Genomic DNA, 26,657 nt, shown 5'->3' on the forward strand with positions numbered 1-26,657 from the left:
ATGTTATCTTCTAGAAGTTTTACAATTTTGAGTTTTACGTATAAGTCTACAATCCATTTTAGTTAATTTTTGTGAAGGGTTTAAGGTCTGAGTCTAGATTAATTTTTTGCATGTGGATGTCCAGGTGTTCCAGTACCATTTTTTAATCTGTTCCATTGATCTATTTGTCTACTCTTTTGCATTCAGTGATTTGTATTATCACTGTATTTGGGGGCTCGGTTGTCTGTTGCATATGTTTATAATTGTTATATCTTATTGGTGAATTGACTTTTTTATCATTATATAATGTTCCTCTTTGTCTCTTGTAACAATTTTTGTCTCAATTAGTCTATTTTGTCTAATATTAGTAGAGTGACTCCTGTTCTCTTTTGGATACTGTTTGCATGGAATATCTTTTCCCGTTATTTTACATTCAATTGATTTATGTCTTTGAACCAAAAGTGAGACACCCATAGTTCGATGATGGTGTGAGAAATCAATGCAGTTTGGTAAGCAAATCTATTATAGGTCTGGGTCTCTACTGTATGCTTCCATTTATATAAAGTACAGAAAAAGGCACAAGTGGCCTGAACTGACAGACTCAGGGAGTTATCCCTGAAAGGGAGTGGGTGCAGAAAGCATGAGGGCTTTGGGGGGCTGCCTGCCTTCATTTGCTTTCTCATCTGGATGGTGGCTGCAGAGTGTGTCCATTTTGCAAATATACAGCCAGTGGACACTTGCTTGCACTCCTATGTATGTGTGCTATACTTCACAAACACTTTAGGGTAAATAAAACAAATCTTGATTGCTTAAGAGAACAAAATGGATCCTGGTGTGTGTGTGTGACCACTGATTCCTATTGTTCTCATGGAGGCCCACGAGGGGGTGTGCTCATACTATCCAGGCAGGGAGGCCTTTTCCGTGGGTAAGGTACTGTGGCATTGCCATTTGCTTAGGAGAAGCTCTGTGTGTGTGGGGGGGGTGGGTGGCGGGGAGGAGGGAGCCTCCGCTCCAGGGACCTAGGCTTACCAAGGCAAGTTCATGGATGACTGAGGTGAACTCACAAGACCCAGTGTGCTTTCCCACAAGAAATCTGACAAAATGATAACACATCACTCTTCCAGCTCTGTCTGGGCACAAATGAATGGTGAACACAGAGGCAAACCTGATGGCATCTGATCCCTGCCAAAATTCCACACCAGGTGATGTCAGACCGAAGGCATATCTGTTTTCCTAGGAAGCTCCCAAAGGCAGAAGGCAGTGTCTCCAAGCTGGCGCTGTTGTTTCCAGCTCTGGTAACCTGCTTGGGTGTGTGGGGGTGAAAACCACTGCAGGGAGATGGAGGAGGTGGCAGGAATGGGGACATTCCCTCTCGGAAAGGAAGACTGAGTGGAAAGCCTTTCAGCTCCAACCGCCCCCTCCCACAGGCTCCCCAGGACCCCACTCACTCAGGAGCCTGCCACTCCTGAAGAAGCACATGTTCAAGGACCTGAAGCACACTGAGGGGTAGGGAAGGCCTCAGCATATGTGCTTGTGCAAATCAAACAACCCAAAAAGCAGGACTGGGCCAAGGGCCGGGTGGTATCCCCACCTGAAAAAGAGCCTGCCCTGCTCAGCTCACTGCCAACGCCCCCTCCTCCTGGGGGTCTCCTCCAGATCTGTCGCAGGCTCTCTTCCCAACCTCTTCCAGGGGTCTGTTGGGATGACAGGCCAGTAGGGAAAGAAGACTCCTTCTAGCTCCTGAGTTAGAAAAACAATTCTCTTTGGAAAGAAAGTTTCAAACTGAACATGGGTCCACGCTACTAAAGTGCGATGGGTGGGGATCGTCAGAAGGAGGGGCCTCTCAGTGACCATGAAGCCAAGGGAGACTCCAGGTGGAGGGAGGGGTCCTGGGGAGATGCCAGGGTGGCAGGATCCTGACCTCAGACAGCCTCCCCAAGGGAAGCCCTGAGATTTGGGTGAAATCACTCAGGCCTGACTGAGACCATCAGAAGGAGAGGTGGCAAACTGTCCCTAAGACTTCCTATTCCCTCAGACATGATTTGTACCCTATGCTCACACTCACAAGCAATCACTGGGACGGGCTCAGCGTGCCTTGAACACATTCCTGCAGGTGAACATGGTTTTGTGTTGACAAACAAGTAACTCTTGTTGCCTCTGCACCTACTCATTCCTGGGTACAAAGAGCAAGAGTTTGGAGGGCAAAGGATCCCTCGTCATGCAAATCTCTGTTTCCTGGTCAGTACAATGCAAAGGCAATGTGCTCTCACTGCCACGCTGCTGGGTGCTCATGACACCTGACGCCCGTCACGGGAGGCGTCCCCTGTCTCCCCTTCCCCCCATGCCTCCTGAGATGGGCCCCAGGTTGCTTCCAGTTTCCACCACCAGGGTTAATGATAGGCTGGTTTTCTTGTTTTAGGTGCTGGAATTATAGTGCATTGCTGGACCCACAGTCATCTGGAGCAGGGGGTCAGAGCAGCCGCAGAGAACAAGTCTTGTGCTTTGTCTTTTTATTATTCTTTATTTACTGGTCCTACCAACGTGACCCTTTACCCAGGCCCACTGTTCCTATGTGCACTGGCTTTACAGACATTTGCGCCATATTTCTGTGTCCCAAGTTGTGACTGATTTCTCCTTCCTATTCCTTTTCCATGCTGTGCCTCATTTTCTCAGAATCTGAAGGCATTTTTGTTTGTTTGGGTCTGTGTAAAGGTTCCTTGGCAGGAGAACATGCATATGATCTTAAAATAAAGACAACATTCTGACACTAAGGTAATGCACAGAAAAAATACAGTACACAGACATCATTGCAAATAAATACCCCGTACAGATGAAGTTTTTGTAAATGTAACATTATTTCTTATGAATCAACACTGTAAGAGAAGGTAAAAATAGGGGTCCCTACAACTAGGAATAAAAATGCTTATTCCAGGAAACAGAATTCTTCTATTCTTGCTACTTATATTATTATAATTTGTCCTGTATTTTGGAGGAGAGAGGACACTTTTTCTTCTTCCTCCTCCTCGAGTACCAATTTGACCACTTGCACAACCTCACTCAGCAAATCAGGACAGGACACAGGTCTGGTTTGCTAAGGAGCTTTAGTGACTTCTGTTTCCTGAAATTAACAGTGATTAGTTACACCAAGCAAGAGGATATATAATGTCTCTCTCTCACATTTGCAAAGAATACTATGGCTAGCCCTCACCCCAATGCACGAGGCCGGCGGTGCCGGCTCCCCTGCCACCCGCCCCACTCTTCACAAACGTGGCGTGTTGTTCACATAGCTTGCTTAGCTTGTCCCATAAAGTCCATTTGGTTCCCAAAGCACACTCAAGGTTTGTGTTCACTTTCGTTTTCTCAGCCCCTGAATTTGCAAGGATCTGCACAGTAAAGAATCACTGACTAACAGAATTTTGCACAATTGCTGTTTTCTTTCCCTCAATGAAGATGCCCAGGGTCAGGTTAGAAGGTGTGCACCTGTTCACACTGATTGGTCCACACTGGCCTTCAACATTCCCAACTAGCTCTTCACTGTCCATTTTAGAGAATAAACTATGCTGGGACACCTCCCTAAACTGATGAAGGCACTGCTGGCAATGATTGCTAACAAAAAGGCGTTGAAATATAACACCCTAAAAATCGACGACTGTAGAATTTTCTAAGTGTACCACAATTTGGCACAACAACCAGAGTAACAAAACAATTCCAATTTGGAATTTCACTGGTACAGTTGTATAAAATTCTGTTAATCAGTCATGCTTCACAATGTCCTAAAACCCAGAAAACTCTGGAATTTGTAGGTAATACTACTCATTCAATAATTTATCTTTTTGTTTTCAAGTGCCTTTTACTGTTTAACCAGAGCAAAGGTCAAGTTTTCTTCTTGTTACATTGAACTATTCCTAAGAATAATAATAATACAATATGAAAAACCCCAGAATCCGAATACCCTGGATTTCTTAATGAACATGGCATTTAAAATCTGTAATTTCAAACATGAACCACAATGCCGTATAATTAAAAGGCTGCTGAACCACAGCGTGGATACATTTAGCCGGGCTCCTTACCAAGTTGAAGCCTTCACCTAAACAGTCTAGAGCTACACGCTAGGAGGACACATCTGTGCCATGTGCTGATATCAGATCAACACACCGTTGGGAGCTACAGGACCACGAGACAGACTACGGCATCTGAGACGGTCTCTACGCCAGGGATGAAGGAAGCAAATATAATATCAAAATATCAAAAGTGCACAGGTGGATTGGGTAAAAAAGGAGTATCTGTAATAGGGAGACCCCAGTGGTGAGTGTTTCTAGAGGGTTCCTAAGCAAGCCTGGTGGTCGCTGTCCAAGCAGGTTCTTCAGCGCCTGTACAAAGGCCTTTCCAAGCAGCAGCTGGTGGCAATCTCAACATTAAAGCTTTTATTTCCTCTGCCATTAAAAACTTGGGGAATGCTATTTTGAAAAGAATTGCAGTAGCATATCCAAAAACGTTTCTAAGTGGACTTTTAGGCTGCCCTTCCTTCCTCTGCGTGGGCCCATGGGAGAGGAGGGGAGGGGGCTGCAGTGTGACAGGGCCGGCGGCCGAGTCCTCCCAGCAGCTACTCTACAGCTGAAAATGGGAGAAAACAAGAAAACGTTAGAACCGGTCACCCGTCAGACAACTAAAGCTCTCACCGAGCTGTGAGGGCATGGGTGTGTTAGTTGGCAGCAGAGAAGACCTGCACATGTTAGGGGGCGCCGCTGGCCCCGAGTACCTCATGAAGACCCTTTACTTGACAAGTATGGAGAGAAGCTGTGTGCCAGGCTTGGCAAGGAGGCAGAAGCAGTATGCGGCGCCAGCAGGCAGCCATGCCCCTGGAAGTCCTGCTTGCGGAGGGGAGATGGCCTGACATCTTCTCAAGTGGGAGGGGAATCCAAGACCTGACATCCCATCTGCAAAACAGCCTGGAGCTGGGTATAGGCACACAGAAGGGACAGGTATGGTCCATCCTGTATATTTTCACTCCGCAGTTTGCCAAACCCAAGTTGGTCTGGGTAGCACCTGGCATCTGGTGGGAATTGAGACATGCTTGGGAACTAAGGGAAAGAGTGGAATGGGGGTAGATAGCTGTGTGCAGGGACAATGAAAATTCCCCCTCTGGGCCTCAGAGAGAGGAGGCAAAGAGCTATTCAGGGAGACTGCAGCTTCATGGCTGGTGGGCCCCATGGATGACATGGAGAGAAACACTGACAGAAGTTCGGCTGCCAAAGCTCTTGGTGTGGGTGCAGCTTCTGAGCATGGGGGAGTACTATGGCTGCCTTTCCTGCCTGTCACCACCTCTGGAATTGCACTGATGATCAAGCACCATATTCCTCCTACCGTGAATCCTGAAACTAGCCCTGGGTCCATTCAAGGTTCCCTTCCCACACCAGGCCGGGCTTCAGTTAATAGCTGTGGGACCCAGTCCCTCATTTCAGCCTGGCCCGCTGGTAACTCAAGCTCAGGTTGGGGATTTCCACAGCCCTGTTTCTTGTAGTCTGAAGCTCCCTGAGAGGAAGGCCTGATAATGGGCAGAGAGTGAAAAAATCTAACTGGAAGCTGGGGACACTCTAAGTACAAAAGAATGGGCTTCTTGTGAGGACAGAGGTCTGGCCAGGCACTTGGGAAGTTTTTCTCATTGGAAAAAACCCAAGCCTTGGCCTGATGATTTGTCACCTTGCAGGCCACCAGACAAGCGTACAAATCTCAGAAAGAGAAACTGAGGCTGCTGAGCTCTGGCCTGGGGTGTGGCTAGGTATGCCTGTGCCTCTTGAGCATGACCGGTGCCCAGTGCACGTGTACGTCTGGGCTGGAGGAAATGGGCCACAGCGCTGCTCTTCCTCTGGGTTTAGGGGAAGGAATTCTGTAATTCTGTCCCAAATATGAACTGTAACGAGATGCTGCACAAACTACAAAATAATTCTCTCCGTAATCTGTACCAAGCACAGAGTGTCCTCCAAGGCTGCACCTGGGATTCAGGCTGGAACCTCTAACACTGGTTTCTGGGTGCCGGGGCAGTACAACTGCATTAGACACATGCAGGGAACATGCAAGTTTCAATGCAAGTTCTGCCCCTCCCAGTGGAAGCCAATGGCACCCGGGCCCTGGGAAGCCACATTTTTGCAAGGACACGTGGCTCCAACCCCACCTTGACCACCCCTCCAAGAGAGCAGCTGCTGTGAGGGGTGGTCCCGAGGGGTGAGAAACAGACACAAAGCTTGCAGAATCCAGGTGGAGCAGCAGGCTGCCTCTGACAAACTCTTCCCTCTGTGCATTAGTCACAGTTAAGACCAGCCCAGCACCATGGTCCCGCTGCTGCCAGGTTAGTTGAGGTGAAGCGGACAGGTGATATGCGGCAGGTTAGCTGCAGCGTGTACCCTTGCGGCCCTAATCGCAGTAAACGTTATATTTCTCGCCACAGAGCACCTGGGCAGCAAGCCCAGCACCCTCAGCCCTGTCACTAGCGCAGGCGCAGGTGTGACTTACGCTCGGGGTGCCAGGCTTGGCCTTGGGGGTGGCCTTGGCACGGCTTCGCCGGGTCTGCTCATGGTCCAGCTCAAGCAGCTCCAGCCGCTGGGTCAGCGCCAGCTTCTGCTGGATGGCCATGCGCAGCAGCGAGTTGAGTGTCTTCTTCTCGTCCTCAGCAGCTGCCAGCTGCCGCTGCATCTCATCCAACTGTGTGATGTACTCGTCACACCTGCGGGGACGCGAGAGGCGAGAGCGTGGCTGAAGGACCTGGGAGAGCCAGCAGCGTGTGTGATCACGGCTCCCATACTGAGGGCTCCAGAAGGTGAGCAGACCCCATCTGCTCACTGGGCTAGAAACGAAGAGGATGTGCCCCTCTGAAGTTTGGCTTTCTCTGGGAGGGGCTCTCTGAAGCCAGTTTTCACTAAAGGAGGTGGTGGCTGCCCTTCAAGGCCTCCAGGTGGCTCAGGGGCAGCGGGCTGGAGGTGTGATATCACCTGGCTCTCAGGATGTGGGGATAAACCCGAGGGCAGGAATTGGCTTGTTCCCGGAATAGCCCAGGCACACAGTAGGTGCTTAGTAAGTCTAGAACAAATGGCTAACCAGAGCCTGGGAAAAGCACATGTGGATGTCATAAACAGCCCTATTTTAGTATCTGCTGAGCTGTGACACATGCTCCCCACCTAGGTAAGGAGCTGGGAGAGAAATGCCCACCCTGGGTCTGTCCCTGAGGGAGGGAGTGCGGCCTGGGTGAAGGGGATGGTGGGCACACCCACCCTACACGCCCATCCACCAAGGCCAAGGACCATCAGCAAGTTTTAACCCTTGCCCCGAGGTTTGTGATCTTGGCACCATCTGAGAAGTCAGGCTTTTAAATAAAACAAGTTGAGGAAGCAAGGGTCAACATACTATGTGCTGAGGACTAACTGTGAGATCTTTCCCAAGCACTTTGCTCAGGAGGAAAGAAAGCTTCCAGAGAGGCCTGGAAGCTTCTTTCTTTGTCTTTGCCCCCTCCTCCCACATCGTTGAAATGCAGGGAGTGCCCAGCACCCTGGCACAAGGCAAAGTAGGTCCTGAGCTCAGTTTCAACCCTGTTTAACCCAGAGCCTCAGCCTCCCAACCCTGACTGACACTGGCCAGCAGATGGCACCATGCCTCTCTGAATAGGGAAACACCCAGAAGCGGGCCCCAAAAGCAGCCTCCAGCTCTGCACCTGCCCGGCTTCCTGACCACAGGACTGGCCTAAAGAAAGACACTGCCCGCCACCCCCACAAACTCTAACTGGTAGGGTCAGAGGGGCAGCACTGGGACCCCGCCCCTGCTGGGAGGGGAACCTTCCTTCTAAATACACGAACTTCCCACCAAGTTCTGGGGGCAAACTCATTTGTTATCACTGGCTTGCCCACTTGCCCATTTCTCCTTTGAAGCTCATGTCTCCAGCCTGGCCATAAGACCTACTCTTTTAGCTTTCTGCTTCCAACTTTCTCATCCTAGGTGTAAAGTGGAAACAAAACTGGGCCCCTGGGTTTTCACACAGCATAAATGGAATTACCCACAGGGCCAGGCTCCTGGGCTGCTGAGCAGCGAAAGGAACAGTAAGCGTTACCTGGTGGCGAACATGGCACGCAGTGAGGAGAAGGTGGCCGCGTCCTCCTTGAGGGCCTTGAGCTCATTGCGCAGCTTCATCATGGTCTCGGTCACCATGGCCTTCTCGTTCTCGTACTTGCTCTTTAGGTTGGCGAGGGCCACCTCTGCCGTCTGGGGGGTCAGAGATGCAGAAGACGGGCAGGTGAGGGGCGTCAGGAGGGGTCTGCTGCCTCAGTGCCACAGACCAAGACCCCAGCCAGCCCTGGGGCCTCTCAAAGGCCTCAGCCCCTCCCCACAGCATTGAGGTGAGGTTTTCTCACATCCTTCCTTCAGTAGCAGGAACAGCACGGGACAGGAGGCCAGGGAGGGTGAGAAACCCCCCGCCCACGTGCCCACCCCTGCTGGACCCGAGCGCCATGCACACCTGCTTGTTGGCCTTGAGCACCGTGCGCAGCGTGGTGATCTGCTCCCGCTTGGTGCTGAGCAGCGACTTCAGCTTCAGGATCTCCTCCATGAGTGCCTCCCGGTCCTTGTCCGCAGCTGGGCCCAGCTCCTGTGAGGCCAGGCGCTGCCGCGACAGCTCTGTGGTGCGGTCCACGGCTGCCTGCAGGTGCCTGATCTGGTCACGGATGATGGCGATCAGGTTGTAGATGTTCATGGGCTCCCGGCGTGGGTCACTCAGGGGCGAGGGCAGTGAGGAGCCAGGTGAGGGGCTGCTGTCCCTGGCCCTACCCTCTGCGGCAGGCGGCCCCTTGGGCAGGACAGGTGAGCGACGCCCGCGGGCCTCGGGGCTGCAGCTGCCGGCGCCAGCCGGGCCCTCTCGGTAGTAGTCCAGCACCACACGGGTGGGCGTCTCGTTGTTGCACATGCACACGTGGTGGTAGAGGTTGGCCAGCTCCTCACTGAAGGTCACCAGCTCGTCCTGGGCCACGCTCAGGCTGCCTTGTGTCTCGCCTGCGACGTCGCTCACCTTCTTCAGCTCCATCTGCAGCCGGGACAGGAGCTCGCGGTCCTGGCGGCTGGCCTTCTCCAACAGGCAGACCTTCTCAGTGAGCGCCTGGCTTTCGGCCTCATGCCGGCCCTTCTCCTCGGTGTGCTGGGCCTCGCTGGCCTCGTGTGCACTGCACAGGGCCTTCAGCTGCTCCCGAAGCTCCCCAGCCTCTGCCAGGGCCACACGGTACTTGCAGGCCAGGATCTCAGGCCCATTGATGTCCACCTCATAGTAGTCACCATCCTCATGGCTGTCTCGCTCCTTCTCACTGTCCAGGGCCGTCCGCCGCTCCTTGCTGGCCTGCAGGCGCCGCAGAGCACTCAGGTTCTCTGTGAGGCGGCTCACCTCCTCCTGCTGCTCCGACAGGGCCCCTCGGGCCTGCTCCAGCTGCTTCTGTGTGTCCTGCAGCGTTGCCAGCAGGCCCACCTTCTCCCGCTCCATCTGCGAAGGCACAGAAAGGGCCCGTCAACAGCCCACAGGAGTACTTGAGCTCAGAGGACCCCTGGACAGTCCCAGTAGTGACTCCATCCATGCCATGACCATCACCCTGCTAGCCTCTCTGTGATAAATTCGGGTGGAGGTGTCACGTGTGGGGCTATGATGGCTCTTCCCCCTGACCAGATGCTTGCGGGGTTGGGTGAGTCCCTCCTCAGAGACACGCAGCGAACCAAGGGGCTGTGGTGCAGACCCTGGGATTCTGCTCAGTCGGGGCAGGAAACCCTGACGTGACGTGTCTACAGGACACAGCATGGGAAACTACACGCAGGGACCTCAGACGGACATAAGAAAACCTCTGGTGGTGCCCAAACTTGTAACCAGAAACCTAATTCTCTGGGCACCTTCCACCTATAATGCTGCAATTCCACTTAGGTTAACAATACAGAATTACCTATGTAAAAGAAATGTAAGTAAAAGAAGGTGCATAGCATTGACAAAGTGTCAGGAAAGCGCTGTCCTGGTGACCAGCAGGTCTGGCCAACACCATGGGGGACAGGAGTGGAGGTGGGAATGGTGCACGTGGGCCCAAGGCCCGGGGCTGTGACAAGACCCGGGTTGGGTGGGGCTACCCACCCGCTCACCTGCATTAGCTGCTGCTTAAGCTTCTGGATCTCAGAGATGTTGAGCTCACTGAGGAGGTCAGAAACAAGGCTGGGGGAAGGTGGAGCGAGGCCGTCCTTGGTGGGCGTGGAGGTCTTGTTGTCCAGCGGCAGCTTGGCCAGGCCACCGTGCTCGAAGCCATTGGCCAGGGCTTCGGCGTCATCACCGAGCTTAAGGCCGTCCAGGGAGACGTGCAGGTGGCTGGTGTAGAGGGAGTCATTGATGCTCATGTAGTGCGACAGCTCCTTGCGCAGGCTGTTCTTCTGCTCCCGCTCTGTCTTCAGCGTCTCCAGCGCCTCCTCCAGCTGCCGCTCCGAGATCTCCTTGAGCCGAATGGCGTCCTCCAGCTGGCTGTTGAGATATTCGGTCTCCTCCTCCAGACGCTTGATCTCATGCTTGAGGCCCTCAAACTCCACCTGTGAAAGAGAGATCAACACTCTTCTATGCCTGAGGAATGGGGAAGACGCACCATTGTGCTGACTACACAGCTGGGAAGACATGGATGCTGAGAGGGTTACAGGCATGAGGTGCACGCAGGAAATGGTCAGCCCACGCCTGGGACACGTGCACGTGGTATGAGCAGTGCAGAAGCATGAGACTTGCTCATCACCAGAGATGCCACGGAAATCAGAACACATCCACACTGCCCATTTGTCAGGTGACTTAAAATGTTGCCAAGTGTATACTGACTTTAAATTCTAAAACTACTTAAATAGCACTAAGAGTTGATTAAATATTTTAAGATATGTAAAACATGTATCTAGATGTGCAATATGACCACTACTTCTAATCATATTTCAAGACGAAGGAACTAAAACTCCCACTGAAGTGGGATGTGCCTCAGCTGCACATACCACCCAGACTGAGAGAGGCCCGAGTGGGAGTGGGAGTGAGAGAGGCAGAATGCAAGGTCATGCCTGTTCAAACAGTATTTGCAGGTGGACAAGGAGAGAGCAGACAGAAACCAATGCTTGATGTGGGTACTTAGGATCTATGGGCAACTTAAAAAAAATTTTATTATCCTGCAATATGTGTGCAAGAAACAAGGAACAAACCACTCAGAGGCAGGACCAAGAGGGTCTCTGTGGGTCAAGGCCTGGGGTAGGGGAACCCCAGGGAGGGGCCAGACTCTACCACGTGCCACCCAGGGCCTGGTTTCCCCCTCCTCAGGATGCTTGTGTGTGACTGCAGATGAGCACAGCATCACAGAGGGCCTGCTATGCAGCTAGAGAAGGAGCTCCTGTGCCTATGTTCTTGGGAGGAGATCCACTCCCTGCTGGTTGTAACAGTCACAGAGGTTCTGCTGTCAGCATAAACACATGGGCCCACACTTTCCTATGCAGGATTTAAATACTCAGGTCCCTGATGTTTGGGGTTCCTGGAATAAAGGTCCCCCCAGTCTCCACCCTGTAGAGCTGTGGTTCTTGGAGAGTTAGGTGGTAGGGTCAGGTCTTGAGGGGCCTGAGTGCCCAAGACCGCCTGGGTGTCCTGTTACAGATGGAAGTGACCCTCTTGTCCCATCACAAGTGGAGGTGACCTTCCTGTCTCTGTCCTCTCACTGGTGGAGGTGACCCTCCTGCCCCTGTCCTCTCATAGGTGGAGATGATCCTTCTGTCCCCATCCTATCACAGCTGGGTAGAGGTGACCCTCCTGCCCTGTCCTGTCCCAGGTGGAAGTGATCCTACTCATCCCACCCATTGCGGTGTTACTCGAGGGCATGATATGACAGCTTGGACATCTCCACACTGTTCAAGGCCCACCTGGCTTCACCCCAAGGTCCAGGACCACATGGGGGTCAAAGGGGGCTGGCAAACCTGAGACAGTGGGAGAAGTGGGTGCGCTGACAGCTCTAGGGTCCCACAGGGCATAGGGACATCTCTAGTCTCCTGTCAGTACCTGAGAGGAGACGAAGCTGCACACCCAGACTCTGGGGTTCTTTATCACCTCCATTTTTTTTTTTTTTTTTTTTCATCTTTGCTGGCTGGAACACCTTGTCTAGCCCAACTGCTAGCCAACAAAACAGCCAAAGGCCTTGTTTTTCTGATCTTGGAGCGGCTGGGCCCTGCTGCCACACCCCTGGTCCACAGTGGCATGCGGCCCTCAGCTTGAGTGTGTGGAAGGAAGGTGAGACGCCTCCTGACCACGGAGATAGCAAAGTGAGGGTTAGGCCAGGGCCGTGGCCCAGAGCCAACCTACCTGTCCCACCTGCCCAGCCCAGATACTTGCCTGGTTCTGCCTGAGCACAGACACCTGCTTTTGCAGACTGATGTTCTCCTCCTCCAACTCCGAGTAGTCCTGCAGCAGACGGGCCTCCCGGAACTTGTACTCCTTGATGTCATCCCGCAGGCGGCCACGCTGAATCTCTACATTTTGGTTGATCTGCCAGGAGGAAGGCAGGTGTGAGCAGCCTGCCCTAGCTGGTCTCACCACCCCTGGGGCAGAAGGAGCTCAGTGCAGCCAGGCCCACTGTAGTGGCCATGCAGCTGGGACTTGGAATCCCAGGCCTGCTATGGTGCCCGATGTGGCCACCTGGCGAGGAGCTGGGGCCCTGGGCTGTGAGGTATGGCAGTGAACAATGCAGGATCTCAGCCTGCTCTGACCCTTGGTTTCTTCATCTGTAAAATGGGGTTCAAAGTAGTTCCTCTGTCACATGCTGCTGGTAGCATGTACAGTGATGCAGAGCTGTGGAAACAGTCTGCAGCTACTCGAACAGTTCAGCACAGAGTTAACATCTGACCCATCAATGCCCCTCCTCGGCATGCACTCGGAAGAAAGGAAAACACACGTCCACCAAAATCTTGTGCACAAATGTTCAGACACTATTCACAATAGCAAAGGTGGAAACAACTCAAATGTCCACCAACTGATGAGATAAACATGCTGTAACACAAATAAATCTTGAAAACAACATGAATAAAAGAAGAGGTATTAGTGGTCATGTACTGTATTGTATGATTCCACTTACATGAAATGTCCAGGATAGGCAAATCCACAGAGATAGAAAGCAGATGGGTGGTCGCTGGGGGGCAAGGAGAAGATGGGATGGAGAGTGGCTGCTAATGGGGTTTCTTCTTGGAATGATGTAATATTCTAGAATTGATTTGGGATGGTGCATAAATCTGCAAATATACTAAAATCCACTGACTGTACACTTTAAGTGGGTGAGTTGTAAGGGATACGAATTATCTCAATAAAGTTGTTAAAAAAAGAGTTCTTGCCTCCGAGGTGCCTTGAGGATTCAAACATCATGCACGGAGAGAGGCGAGTGTAGACCTGGCATGAACTGTGCAATCAAGACTGTTGGGAATTCTCAACTGGCTGCTACTATGTGCCGTGTGCCAGGACCTGGGTCCCTTGGCCCACATTCTGGGGCCATCTTGTATACTGTAGGATGTTTAGCAGCAACCTGAGCCCTGCCTACTGGATGCAGCCCCCACCCCTGTTGTGACCACTGAAACTGCCTCCAGACATGGCCAGTGTCCCATGGGGGCAGAATCATCCCCTAGACAAACTCTCCATCTCTCCCCACATCCCTGTTCCCAACGCTCCAAGCAGCTTCCCCCACATGCCTGCAAAGATCTAACACCCCCCCCCACGCCAACACCGCCCCACCTGGACCCTCGGCTAGAAGCGCCATCACCCACTGGGCCCCATAGCTCACCCTGTCCTCCTCACCCAGCACACTGGCCTCTCTGCTGGTGCTGAGGTTTCCTGTGATCACATCCGTGCATACACTAAGATTCCATATAGGTACACACAGAACAGCAATGTTGGATTGGTAAAATGAAATAGGACCAATAAGAAAAAAAGTTCAAGAAAGCAACAGAGAGGGGAGTGAGTCATTATATGTATCAAGCACTCCTGACAAACGCTTACTACCAAAATCTCCAGTAAATGGACTAATGCAGTCTTCTCAATAAGTGACCCAAGGAGGTATCCAAGAGTCAACACCAGAAAAAACAGACACCAAGTTACTGACTGGAGAAGTGCAAGGCCCCCGGAAAGCAAAACTCCTATTAGGCAAAAATAAACAAAATAACAATGTGAGTGGCAATGGGAGGAAACATATACTTACTTGCTTCCTAACAAAGTTCTGCATACACCTCGACTCTGGCCATTTCCCTTGTTTACCACCCAACTGACTGTTATGGTTAATTTTAGTGTCAACTTGTCTAGGTCCTGGCATCCAGATATTTGGTCAAACACCAGTCTAGATGTCGCCATTCAGGTATCTTTCAGATGAGATTAACATTTAAATTAGTAGACCCACTGAGTAAAGCAGATCACGTGCCATAATGTGGGTGGGCCTTATCCTCCAGTCAGTTGAAGGCCTTGAGAAAAAAAAAAAAGACAGCCTTCAGACTCAAGCTGCAACATCAGTTCTTCCCTGGGTCTCCAGCCAGCTGGCACAACCCACAGATTTTGGATCTGCCAGCTCCCACAACTGAGTGAGCCAATTCCGTACAATAAATCTCTCACTCTCTACACACACACACCCCTATTGGTCTGCTTCTCTGGAGAGTCCTAACACAATGATTGCAATATAAGAACACATGCTTGCTGCATCCACTTTGTGTAAGGCAAGCTGGTTGCTCCCCACCTGCTGTGGTTCAGCCCACTCTGGCCTGATGCACCTGCTGAGACCACCTGCCTACTCTCAGTATGGGAGGACACAGGAGGTAAGATGGTGAGACAGGGGCAGCGGGTGGGAGCTGTTGGTCACGAACAATGTAAATGGGCTTTATTTAAAACTTAACAACTCCCCTCAATAAAACAAGTGGTCCTGAGGTGGACAGAAAGAAGACAGAAAGAGATAAGACCACGGGCCAGCCTGATTGCCTAGGCCAAAGCCCTCTGCACCCCAGAACCTGTATGCCCAGGCTGCACCAGAAACCTCTGCTGAGCTGAACCCTTGCGCAGTCTTCCTGCACAGGAGTTGTCTTTGTTATTTTTATTGAGATATGATTCATATACCATGAAGTTCACCCACTAAAAGTGTACAATTCAGTGGTTATAGCTTCTTCAGAGTTGTGCACCATTACCTGTTCCGGAACATTTTCATCACCCTAAAAAGAAACCACACACCAATTAGCAACCACCAATCTGCTTTCAGTCTGTGGATTTTGCCTTTTCTTGACATTCACAGAAACGGACCTGGACAACGTGTGGCCTCTCTGTGTGGCTCAGAAAACCTTTCACTGGCGCTGTCTCCATACTGGCACTGCACGTGATGCTCAACCGCCCCGAGGGGCATCACCCACTCCTTCACTACTGAGTACCAAGTGTGCTAGGTGCTGCTCTAGGCTCTGTCTTGTTCACTGAGGCACGTGTACAGTCGCCCACGCACAGCACACACATTGCCAACTGGTGTCAGCTGCTGCTGAGGGAGGCCGAGTAGGTGAGGAGGGGTGTTGTACTGAAGTCAGGTCTGGGAGTCTGGAATGCAGAGCAGCCAGTACCCCATGTTGCAGAAGCCCCATCACGGCGCAGCTGGAGCTAAGGCACAGGGAGGGAGCACCGCCCAGCACAGGAGCGCTCCAAAGCTGGTCAGTATTTTCCCTCAGAGGAAAGGGCAAGATGTTTAGCCAGGAGGCCATAGCCCAAGCCCCAGGAAAGGCCTGTGGCCCCATGTAAGGCCAGGGTGGAGGTGGGAGGGATGCCCCAGCCCAGTCAGAGTTGTGGAGCCTGCACAGGGAGAAGGTGAAGACAGAGGCAGAGACCGGAGCAATGTGAACACAAGACAAGGAACACGGAGGGTTGCCGGCACCCAAAAGCTGGAGAGGCTCCACATGGAACATGGTCCTGCCAGCACCTTCATTTCAGATACAGAAAATCTTAGAGAATAAAATTCTGTGGTTTTAAGCCAGTAGTTTGTGGCAATCTATTATGGTGGCCCGAAAAAACAAATATACAAATATAGGTTTAATACCAGGAAAAAGACATTGCTGTAACAAATACCTGAATATGTGGAAGTGGCCGTGGAGGTGGGGATGGCCAGAAGCTGAAAGAGCTTTGAGGAGGACAGGAAAAGGCCAGACTGCCTTGAGACTATTGGTAGAAATGTAATTGTTTCAGGTGACTCTGGTGAGGCTCAGAGAAGAGTCACAGAGAAATCTTCAGTTGCCTTAGGGAATGCATATACCATCACAAAATAACACTAGAAGAGGTATGAATGTTAGTTAGAAGTGCTCCCAGTAAGGCCTTAGGAGGGAATAAGAAACAGTGGAAAGGCTGTCCTTGCTGTAAAGCGGTAGAAAACCAGGCGGAGCTGTATACCAGGGCTGGGTGGAAAGCAGAATTAGTAAGCGAGGAATTTGGATGATTAGCAACCTCTGGGTTGTCTGCCCATGTGACAACCCCATGCCCTGGCTCTGGAGCCAGGTGTCCTTCTGTCCAAGCCTGTCCACTCCACACTGGAGCATGGGGCTGCTGCTCCTGACCCAATACCCACCACCTCACTTTGCGGCCAAACACCTTGCTTTCTTCCAGAAGCTCCTGGTGGCCCAGATGCCACCGTAGCAGGAAAAGAGCCTTTTCCTGGCTCCTAGCCAGGACAGGGGAGATGGCAACCGACATGACTTCTGCTGGGACATCTTTGTCACTCACTCCTGGGCCTGTGCAGGGCCTGACATGTGCAGAGTCCACCAGGACAGCAAGGCCAGGATCCAATGGGACAGAAAGACTTTTCCTACGGGGGGTCCCACCGGGCAGATGCTGCTGACACCTCCACAACTCACAGTCCTGCTCCGCCAGGAAGCCCTCACCCCTCCACTCCCAGGGCAAATCCGTGGAAGGCCTTGGCATGTGCAAAGGACCTGACTCTGCCTCCAGCCAGCTGTGGCCGTGCCCAGCTCCTCGGGTCTCTGCTCCTCCCTCCATCTGCAAAACGGGGCCCAAGGCCATGTCCCAGGACAGAAGTCGGCGGGGCCCGTCCATTCACAGTGCAGAGGTCAGGACCCACTGACTTTAGGCATGCAGCCAAACCTTCTGCACCTTGGTTTCCCAATTTGTGAGATGAGGGAAGTAACTGGATGCCCACAGGGTCACTGAGAGGACAAGCTATGGGGTAGCTGGAACTGTCCCACATGCTGAGCATGTTTGCTACACGTGTCACATGATGGAGGCCACGAGTTCCTCTTGGAGAGTTGGGCATGGGGGAATGAACCCCTAAGCCAGTCATCGCAGGGTGGAAGGATGGGGATGGGGGTGGGGGTCAGAGGGCACAGCACAGCTGGCCCATCAGTCACTGAACATGGACGGCAGCAGGACCAGGCACAGGGAGGGAAATGACCTCCTGTGGAAGGGGCATCTCCTATGGTGACTGTGCAAAGCCTCCTTGGCTGGGTCACACCAAGACAGGTACAGGTTGGTGCCTATCAGGGACAGTGCTTGGTGTTGTGTCCTCATGATCCAGGCTCCTCAGCCAGGCCCGAGCCTTGGTGCAAGCCTCCTGTAGGATGGGGGACGGCCATGGAGGAGCTCAGCAGAGCAGCTCAGGCAGAAGTGGCAGGGCCAGGACCAGCAGAAGAGTAACTTGAGTGGGATGGGAGCAGAGTACAGACAGAGCCAGCAATGATGGGGACACTGACCAGGGCTCTAGTCTGAGTAGGCAGTGATGGAGAGCCTCCACTCCAACCAAGAACCTGGCATGGCTCCACAGTGATCCTACATAGCTCCTACAGTGATCAGGGGCACAGGTGGGGCCTCAGGAGAAAGATGCACTGAGGATGTATGGGGGTGGGGAGGAGAAGGCTTCCTCCTGAAGCACTAAGAGGAACAGCAGGAATCCTGGCCCAACCAGACCTGTTCTTCAATAGCAGTGTGTGGGACTGGCTGAGCTCATTTCCTGACGCCAAAGTCAGTAGTCAGCAAGTCCCCCGCCACGCTCCTGACAGCCCCCTTCTGGAAGAGGGACGGCGCAGAATGAGTCTGGGCTGGGCAGAGCACCTCTACTGGCTCTTCCGGAAAAGGGTACTTAGTCAGCGGAGTCTAGTCTCCAACTTGGGAGGTCAAATCTACAGCTCCGATGGCTCCTTCTCCCCACCCTGACTAGAATGCTCCTGTAGGAGGAAATGAGATCATGCACTCCCCCTGGATCCAGCCAAGTTCCTCCCAGGCCCACAAGCCTTGGTGATCTCTGATCCCAAACCGGGGTGGGTGACTACTCCCCACTGTTGCCAGACCCTGGGCTCTGCCCCAAACCTTGCCAGTGTCCCCTCCCAGCCCTGTGGGACCTTGACTGCCATACACCCTCACATCTGAGGTGTCGACCTCAGAGCTGCTCACTGCTCAGAAACATCTGCTGTTCTGGTCACCTGTCACTGCTCCCCGCCCCCCCCCCCCCAGGAGAATAGAGGCCAGAGAGTGGGTCTTCCCACAGCCCGGAGCAAGGTCCCTTGCCCTTCCTAATGAGAACTTGTGGGCTCTAACAACCAGGGACCCCCCCCCGCCCCGCCAAGGCCACAGCCAGGACTGCAGCTCATGTAGACTTCTGGTTATGCCTGCTCCCCTGATGCTGTCCCACCCCATCTTGCGAATGGTGGCCCACCCTCCCACCTCTCTCGGAGGGCACTGGATGCCTGCCCTCCCCTCTCCACCTGCCCAGGCCTCTCATGGCCAGGCCCCTGTCAGGGGCCGAGCTGATCCTAGGAGCTGTCTGTGGTGGTCCCTTCTGATTTTGTTGTCACGAGCTGGCAGGTGGACACTATAATTCTGTTGTTCACATGAGGAACCCAGGATTCACATCAGCCCAAGGGCAGAGCTGGGATCCTGCCACCCTCAGCCCTTCCTGGACCACCATGAACCACATAAAGCTGGGCTGGGAGTGGAACAACTTGTGGGTGGCCCTGCCCCCAGGAAGCACTGGCTTGTTTTCCCACCCACCCACAGTCAAGCAGCCCACCCTAGTTCTGCTGCTTACCTCCTTCAGCTCCTGGGCCACTGAGGCCAGGCGCTCGTTCTCCGACTGTGTGTTGGCAAGCACGTTGCGCAGCTGTTTCAGCTCTGTCTGCAGCTCCAGCACCTTGCGCACATAGTACTGCTCCTTGGAAGCTGACTCCTGGATCAGACTCTCCTCCCGGCTCTCGCCGTCCGCAGCCACCTTTTTATGGTTCGTGTGGGCCTGTCCAAATGCCTGCAGGAGATGAGATGCTCTTGAGAGGGAGACTGTAGGCAACCCTGTGGCCAGACACGTGGGGGAAGAGGGGGACACAGGAGGAGCAAGATACCTAAGGGCTACACGAGGGCTGTGAGGTTACAGAAGAGCTGGGAGTGGGGCTAATGAGGAGCCCTGGTGGGATGGGATAGAGGGACGGGCTGGAGGAACTGGGGCGAGGCAGGGATAGGAGGCCCCAGCCACCATCTCTGCCAGTGTGGCCCCCATCAGCAGACTGGCCCCAGTCCGCGGCCAGGAAGGGAAGCCCCCAGAACCAGGGTGGGTCTGACGTCTCCCTCCAGATATGGAAACCAAGACTCAGGGAAGTGCCCTTACCCTGCCTGATCCTGATTCACTCATCCTGGGAGACACCTGTGCCTGGGGAGGCCTGGGAAGGTGGAAGCCCAAGCCTGGCACAAGTTAGGGGACAAGAGTGTGAACCAGGCCACTCAGAATCGGCCAACAGGTCCCCATGTGTGTCCTAGTCAGGAGACCCTGCCCACCTGTCCAGGACCTGAGCACAGAGATAAAAATACCAGAGGGGAGAGGACCCACCATCCCCAGACCCAGCAACGGCTTTAGGCTGTAAGAGGCAAAGGAGCATGTGGCTGGCTCAGGGAGGAGCCCCCATGGGCAAGTACAACCAGGATTGGCGCTGGCCTGCCCAAGTCCATGCCCCAGGTCCCGGCCGGCTCGGACCTGCCATCGTGTCATGTCCCCCCAGGTGTCACGGCCCCTAGTAAGCACTTTTGCTTCTCTTTCCCTCCCACCCTGCACCATCACAGTAGCCAGGACGTGACCCACATAGGCCTGTAGTGTGTGTCCTCCCCAGGGGCCCCCTTCCCACTGGCCACCCCATGCAGACCTCTGAGGGGAGACCTTGTCTCTTTACAGGGCTCCTGGCTCACAGAAGAAAAATAAAAGAGAGAGGGCTCCTAAAGAGCAAAGAAAATGATGCCTTTATCTCTTGAGAGAAATAGAAACATTTTCATTCATTTATTATTTAATATGAAGTCTAGGAATTTAGTCCAAGAAAACAACGGGGAAAATGTGCAACGCCATGTATAAGGATGTTACTGAGCAGGACTGCTGGTAATATAAAAAATCAAAATGTAGAAAGTGTCTTGTTTCTCTGTCGGCAGGGGACTGGCTAAATAAAGTAGGGTAGGGTATGGTCAGGGTAACTGCTCTCCCTCCCAAGAGTGAGTCTTGTTCATCTGCTCTCAGCCACTGACAACCTGCTCAGTGAAGACACAGGCTCCTTTTTAAATCAAGTCAGCTCAGCTCTATGATTTCTATTGCTGTCCTCCACCTCCTCCATCCTGGTCCCAGGGAAAGACTAAAGCACAAATCTGTGTCTACGTAGGACCTGCCGTATCCTGGGTGGCAGCCCCAACCCCCAGCCGCACGCCAGCCCTAGGCGAACCAGAACTTGCCAGAAGTGCAGGAAGAACCCAACCCATGGGGCAGGTGTATTGGAAAGCATCAGCCAGCTCATGGGTGTCTCTCCAAACCTCCAGACAAGCCTAACGGGGTAAACAGAGCAGAACACGCGCTTGAATCTCGAGCTGGAGCACCGACATCTCGTGAGGCACCATGTCATCATCAGAGGCTATCCTGAGGTGGGATGGCTAAACACACGTGTGCGCACACACACACACACACACACATTCACACCTTGGCCTGAATCTTCACCTCCACCCAGCTCCCAGCCTGGGGCCCATGAGCACCCAGGCAGCTTTTCAAAGACAATGGAGCTGGAGACTTACACCTCCTGCCAAGACAAGACACTCACAGAGTCTGGATCTCCCTCCCATGTGGAAAACTAAAAACAACTGGGAAGTTTATGTGACTAAGCAATAGTTTTCAAGTCACTGAACACCAGATAGTGAGAGGCAGGGCACAGGTAAGCTCCGTGACACCCCCCACTCCTCCCAGAAGGAACTTCAGCCATGGTGCAGAAAGAAACTGAGGCCTGGCAGGCCTGAGAGAAGGAGGTGGTACTGGAAGACAGTGAGTGGACAAGGCAGTGAAGGCAGTAGACCTTTGAACAGAGGGGCCCTCAGTCCTCGCAGGGGACAGTCAGTGCAAGCCTGTGAGGAAGCCACCGAAGCCAGGAAACGGCCACCCGTAGGGACAGAGGAAACAACTCCACTGCCTACACAGGCTGTAAGCAGCGCTTGTTCCTACCAGCAAGAGGGAAGCCCGAACCCGCAGGCAGCAGGTAGAGCCCTTGCAGGTCAGGACAAAGTGGAGCTGGGGAAATGCTCTCTGGTCCCGACCAACAAAGCTTAAGGGCAAAACCTGAAAGGATCAAACTATATCCCAGAATAAAGCACACGAACACACACAGGAATAACGGCACCATCTCCCAACACAGTGAAACCCAGAACCTGGCACCCAATCACTGGTGACTGGGCCTGCAAAGGGGCAGAGAAGCCAGTCCACGAGGAAAGGAGAGGACAGAGTGACACAGTGACAGAGCCGGGAGATGGGGCAGGACTGACTTCTATAGGCTCAGGAACACTGAGCCATGCCAAGCAGCAACCAGAGAAGATACAGAAGATGGAATTACAAGGTGTGAGATGAAAGGGGCACTGGATGGGATTAACGGAAAATTGCACAACACAGATTAGTTAACTTGAAGAAACAGCAATAAGACTACTCAAAATAAAACACATAGGCAAAAAAAAAGACTAAAACACCAAACACAGTGTGAGCGAGCTGTGGGATAACTTCAAGGAGCCCAACACACGGGTAGTTAAGAGTCCCTACGGGAGAGGAAGAGAGGATAAAAAAAAAACTTCAAGAAATAATGACTGAAATTTTTCCAAATTTGATGGAAACTATAAGTCCACAAATCTTAGCAGCTCATCAACCTCCAAGCACAAGAAATAAGAAGAAAACTGCACTAAACATATCACAAACTTGTTTAAAACCAGTGATGCAGGAAAAAAATACTAAAATCAGCCAGAGGAAAAAGGACACACTACTTATAGAGAAGGAAGCATAAGGATGACACAGGATTTCTCTGACAAGCCTGGAGACAGTGGAGCAACATCTTGAAAAAACAAAACAAAAAACTTATTAACTGTAGCGCCATACCCAGTGAGAACTGTTCAAAAATAGAGGTGAAATAAAGACTCCAGACATACAAAAGTTGTAAGAATTTATCACCAGCAGAAACGCATTACAAAGTGCTAAATAAAATCCTTCAGGAGAAGAAAAACAATACCAGATGGAAATCTAGATTTACAAGGAGTTAAAAGCACCAGAAATGGTGACTACGTGAGCAAATATAAAAGACTTGTTCTTCTTCTTATGTAAATCCCTTTAAAAGATAATTAAGAGATTCAATGCAATCTCTATCAAAATTCCAATGACCTTTTTTTGCAGAAATGAAAATTTATACAGAACTGAAAGGGGCCCAGAACAGCTACAACAATATTGAAATAAAACACAGTGGGAGGACTCACATTAAGTTTTGAAATTCTCAAACTTAAGATTTCAAAACTTAATATGAGGATACAGTGATCAAAACAGTGTGGTACTGGCATAAGGATAGACAATATAGACCAACAGAACAGAAGAGTCCAGAAATAAACCCTCACAGATGTGGTCAATTGATTTTTGAGAAGCGTGCAAAAATAATTCAGTGATGAAAGAATAGTTTATCAACAAATAGTGCTAGGATAGATGGAAATCCACATGCAAAAGAATGAAGCTGGATCTCTTCCTTACATCATATATAACAATTAACTCAAAATGGATCAGAGACCTAAATGTAAGACCTAAAACTACAACTCTCAGAAGAAAATAGGGATAAATCCTCATCACCTTGTTGGCAATGGGTTCTTCCATGTGACACCAAAAGCACGAGTAACAAAAGAAAAAAATAGATAAATTGTACTTCATCAAAATTTAAAAATCTGTGTATTAAAGGACATTATTAAGTGAAAAAACAACCTACACAACAGTAGAAAATATTTTTAAGTTTTGTATTTGATAAGGGTCTAGTATCCAGAACATATAAAGGACTCCTATAACTCAACAATAAAAAGATAAACAACCCAATTTAAAAAGTGTACAAAGGACTTGAATAGACATTTCTCCAAAGATTAAAAAAAAAAGGCCAATCAGCTCATAAAAAGATGCTCAACATCAGCAGACATTAGGGAAATGCAAGTCAAAACCACAATGAGATAGCACCTCACACCCACTAGGATGGATATAATTGAAAAATAAAATTAAAAAAAGGAAAAATAACAAGTGCTGGTGAAGGTATGGAAAAACCGGAACCCTCATACATTGCTAGTGGGAACATAAAATGGTGCAGCTGTTCTGGAAAACAGCCTGGCAGATCCTCAGAAAGTTAAACATAGAATTACCATATGATTCCGCAATTCCACTTCTAGGTATAGACTCAAAAAAAAAAAGAACATATATATCCACACTAAAACTTGTACACAAATGTTCATAACAGCCAGTAAGTGGAAACAACCCAAATGTCCAGCAATTGATGAAGGGATAAATAAAATGTGGTCTATCCATACAACAGCATATTATTTGGTAATAAAAAGAAATGAATTACTGATACACGGTACAACATATATGAACCTTGAAAATATTCTGCTATGTGAAAAGAGCTAGTCACAAACGGCCACATATTTTATGATTCCATTTATATGAAATGTCCAAAACAGGCAAATCTATAGCGATAGAAAGCATATCAACGGTTGCCCATGGCGGGGGGTGGAGTTGGGAGGTTGGAGTGGGTGACAGTTAAGAGGGTATCTTTTGGGGCTAATGAAAATGTGCTAAAATTGGTTGTGGTGATAGATGCACAACTTTGAATATAAAAGCCAATGAACCATACATTTTACATGAGTAAATTGTATGGTAAGTGAATTATATTAATAAATAAAGCCGTTAAAGTTGTTCAAAGAAGTTAAAGAATGAAAAAAAGATAAACCACGCTAACACTCATCAAAAGAAAGCTGGAATGGCTCTATTAATATCAGATAAAGTAGATTTCAAAGCAAAGAATATCACCAGCGACAAAGTGGGTCATTTCATAATAATAAGGAGTCTAGGGACTTCCCTGGTGGCACAGTGGTTAAGAATCTGCCTGCCAATGAAGGGGACACGGGTTCGATCCCTGGTCCGAGAAGATCCCACATGCTGCGGAGCAACTAAACTACTGAGCCTGCTCTCTAGAACCCGTGAGCCACAACTACTGAGCCCACGTGCTACAACTACTGAAGCCCACGCACCTAGACCCCATGCTCTGCAACAAGAGAAGCCACTGCAATGAGAAGCCCATGCACCGCAACAAAAAGTAGCCCCTGTTCGCCACAACTAGAGAAAGCCTGCGCGCAGCAACAAAGACCCAACACAGCCAAAAAAACAAAAAAAGGAGTCTAAGTCACAAAGACAACCTTACAATTCTATGAAGCAAAAACTGATAGAACTGCAAGGAGAAATAGATAAATCCAAAATTATAGTTGGGAGAGTTCAACATCCAACTCTTCATATTTCTCTCAAGATTTCATAGGACAAGTAGGCAGAACATCAGTAAGGACACAGAAGACATGAACAACACTATTAACTAGGTTGACCTAATTGGCATGTGTAGAATCTCCCACCCGACAGCAGCAGCACACACATTCTTTTCAAGGACACATTTACCCAGACAAACCATATTCTGGGCCATTAAACATGCCCTAAAAGGATTCAGGCCATACAGAGAATTTGCTCTAACCACAGGGAATTAAATGAGAAATCAATAATGTAAAGCGCTCTAGAAAATCCTCAAATATTTGGCACCTAACCAACACATGGGTCAAAGAAGAAATCAAAAGTGAAACTAGAAAGTATTTTTAACTAAATGAAAATGAAATGAATGTGAGAATTTGTGGGATGCCACTATAGCAAGGACTTAGGAGGATATTTATAGCACTAAATGACTATGTTACAGGAAAAAAACCCAAAAAAAAACAAAAACCAAACACCAATCCAATCAATAACCTCACTTCCATCTTAAAAACTAGACCAGGTAATGGACACAAAGCTCAAGGTACAGCTAAAAGCCCTGTGGGGTTAAGCCCTTTTAACAGATGAGACGACTGAGGCTCACAAGGCTAAGAGCCTAGGCCCCAGGCACACACCTCGTAAGAGCCCCACGTTCACCCCAGCTCACCGTGCTTGGTCTTCTCCAGACAACACTCCTTCAGGCCTTAGCCCAAACGTTCTCTGGGCCTTCTACAGACCGAGGGATGAAGGCCTTCAAGTCCTGCCTGGTGGCTGCCATGTTCCTCACCTCCATGTCCCAGACACAAATTCTGTACTGAACACAGACCCTATAAACCCCACTGGGAGCATGGTTTTAAACCCTCCTTATAGACTGTGTATTACTTAGGGGAGGAGCTGTTTCTTGTTTACGGCTAGTCTTTGGGCCCACATGGTATGTGATGAGAGTTCAGCCAGCCCCAGTCAGAACTGTCTCTTTTCAGCTGTGTGCTTGTGTATTCACTCAGTTGCTCAACAAACACTGGACAGCAGGATGGTGGACTAGGACACATATTGTCATGCCCTGCCTAAAGCCCTCATGACCTCTTATCCTCTGGTGGTGGGAGTGTAGTAACTGGTACAACCACTTAGGAAAACTATTATCTACTAACACTAAGCACACACCTGTTCTCTGACCCTGCGTGTTTATAGGAGCATTATTTACAAAAAACCCAGAAAGTTCCCAAGTTTTGTCAACAGAAGGAAAAGTTATGATATAGTCACATGATGAAATACCACACAGAAATGAAAATGAGTAAATTACTGCTATTTAGACAACAGAGACAAATCTCATATAATATTGGGTGAAAGAAGCCAGACACAAAAGAGATATACTGTATGATTCCATTTATATATACAGTTCCAAGAATAAGTAAAACTAATCTCTGCTGGTATTAGGGCAGTGGTGACCATTGGGTTGGGGGAGGGCCCTTGAAAGAGGCTTCTGGGGCTGGAGATGTTCTGATTCTTGATCTGGGTGCTCATTATATGGGTGTGTTCAGCATCTGGAAGTTCACACTTATGCTTTGTGCTCTATATGTTTTTCCTCAATAAAAAGTAAAAACAGAAACAAAAAATTAGAAGAGCACATGAAATTCAAAGAAAAAAAGGAAGCAATAATGATCAGAGTAGAAATGAATGAAATAGAAAAAATATAAAATAAATTAATTCAAAAGTAAGTGCTTTGAAAAGATTAATCAAATTGATAAATCTCTAGCCAGAATAACTGGGGTGGGGGTAAGGAGCACCACAAACATTAAAAAGCATAATAAGGGAATATCATGAGCAGCT

The 26,657-nt window shown here is 50.3% G+C and overlaps 1 protein-coding gene across 2 annotated transcripts in view; it reads right to left on the reverse strand.

The window, feature by feature from the left end:
• Positions 1-2,480: 2,480 nt before the first annotated feature.
• Positions 2,481-26,657, reverse strand: part of BICD2 (BICD cargo adaptor 2) — a 53,662-nt gene continuing 29,485 nt past the window's right edge. The window contains exons 2-8 of one of the 2 annotated variants that reach the window (XM_036855532.1): positions 19,065-19,277; positions 12,371-12,523; positions 10,126-10,560; positions 8,480-9,487; positions 8,075-8,226; positions 6,490-6,700; positions 2,481-4,593 (exon numbers count right to left, since the gene is read on the reverse strand). In XM_036855532.1, the coding sequence (XP_036711427.1) occupies positions 4,588-4,593; positions 6,490-6,700; positions 8,075-8,226; positions 8,480-9,487; positions 10,126-10,560; positions 12,371-12,523; positions 19,065-19,277 (2,178 nt within the window). In that variant the 3' untranslated portion in view covers positions 2,481-4,587. Of the gene's footprint in view, positions 6,701-8,074; positions 8,227-8,479; positions 9,488-10,125; positions 10,561-12,370; positions 12,524-19,064; positions 19,278-26,657 lie in introns of both variants that reach the window. The other variant, XM_036855531.1, reaches the window with a different exon arrangement.

Source organism: Balaenoptera musculus, chromosome 6, assembly GCF_009873245.2.
Source record: "Balaenoptera musculus isolate JJ_BM4_2016_0621 chromosome 6, mBalMus1.pri.v3, whole genome shotgun sequence".
In the NCBI taxonomy this organism is placed as follows: Eukaryota; Metazoa; Chordata; class Mammalia; order Artiodactyla; family Balaenopteridae; genus Balaenoptera; species Balaenoptera musculus.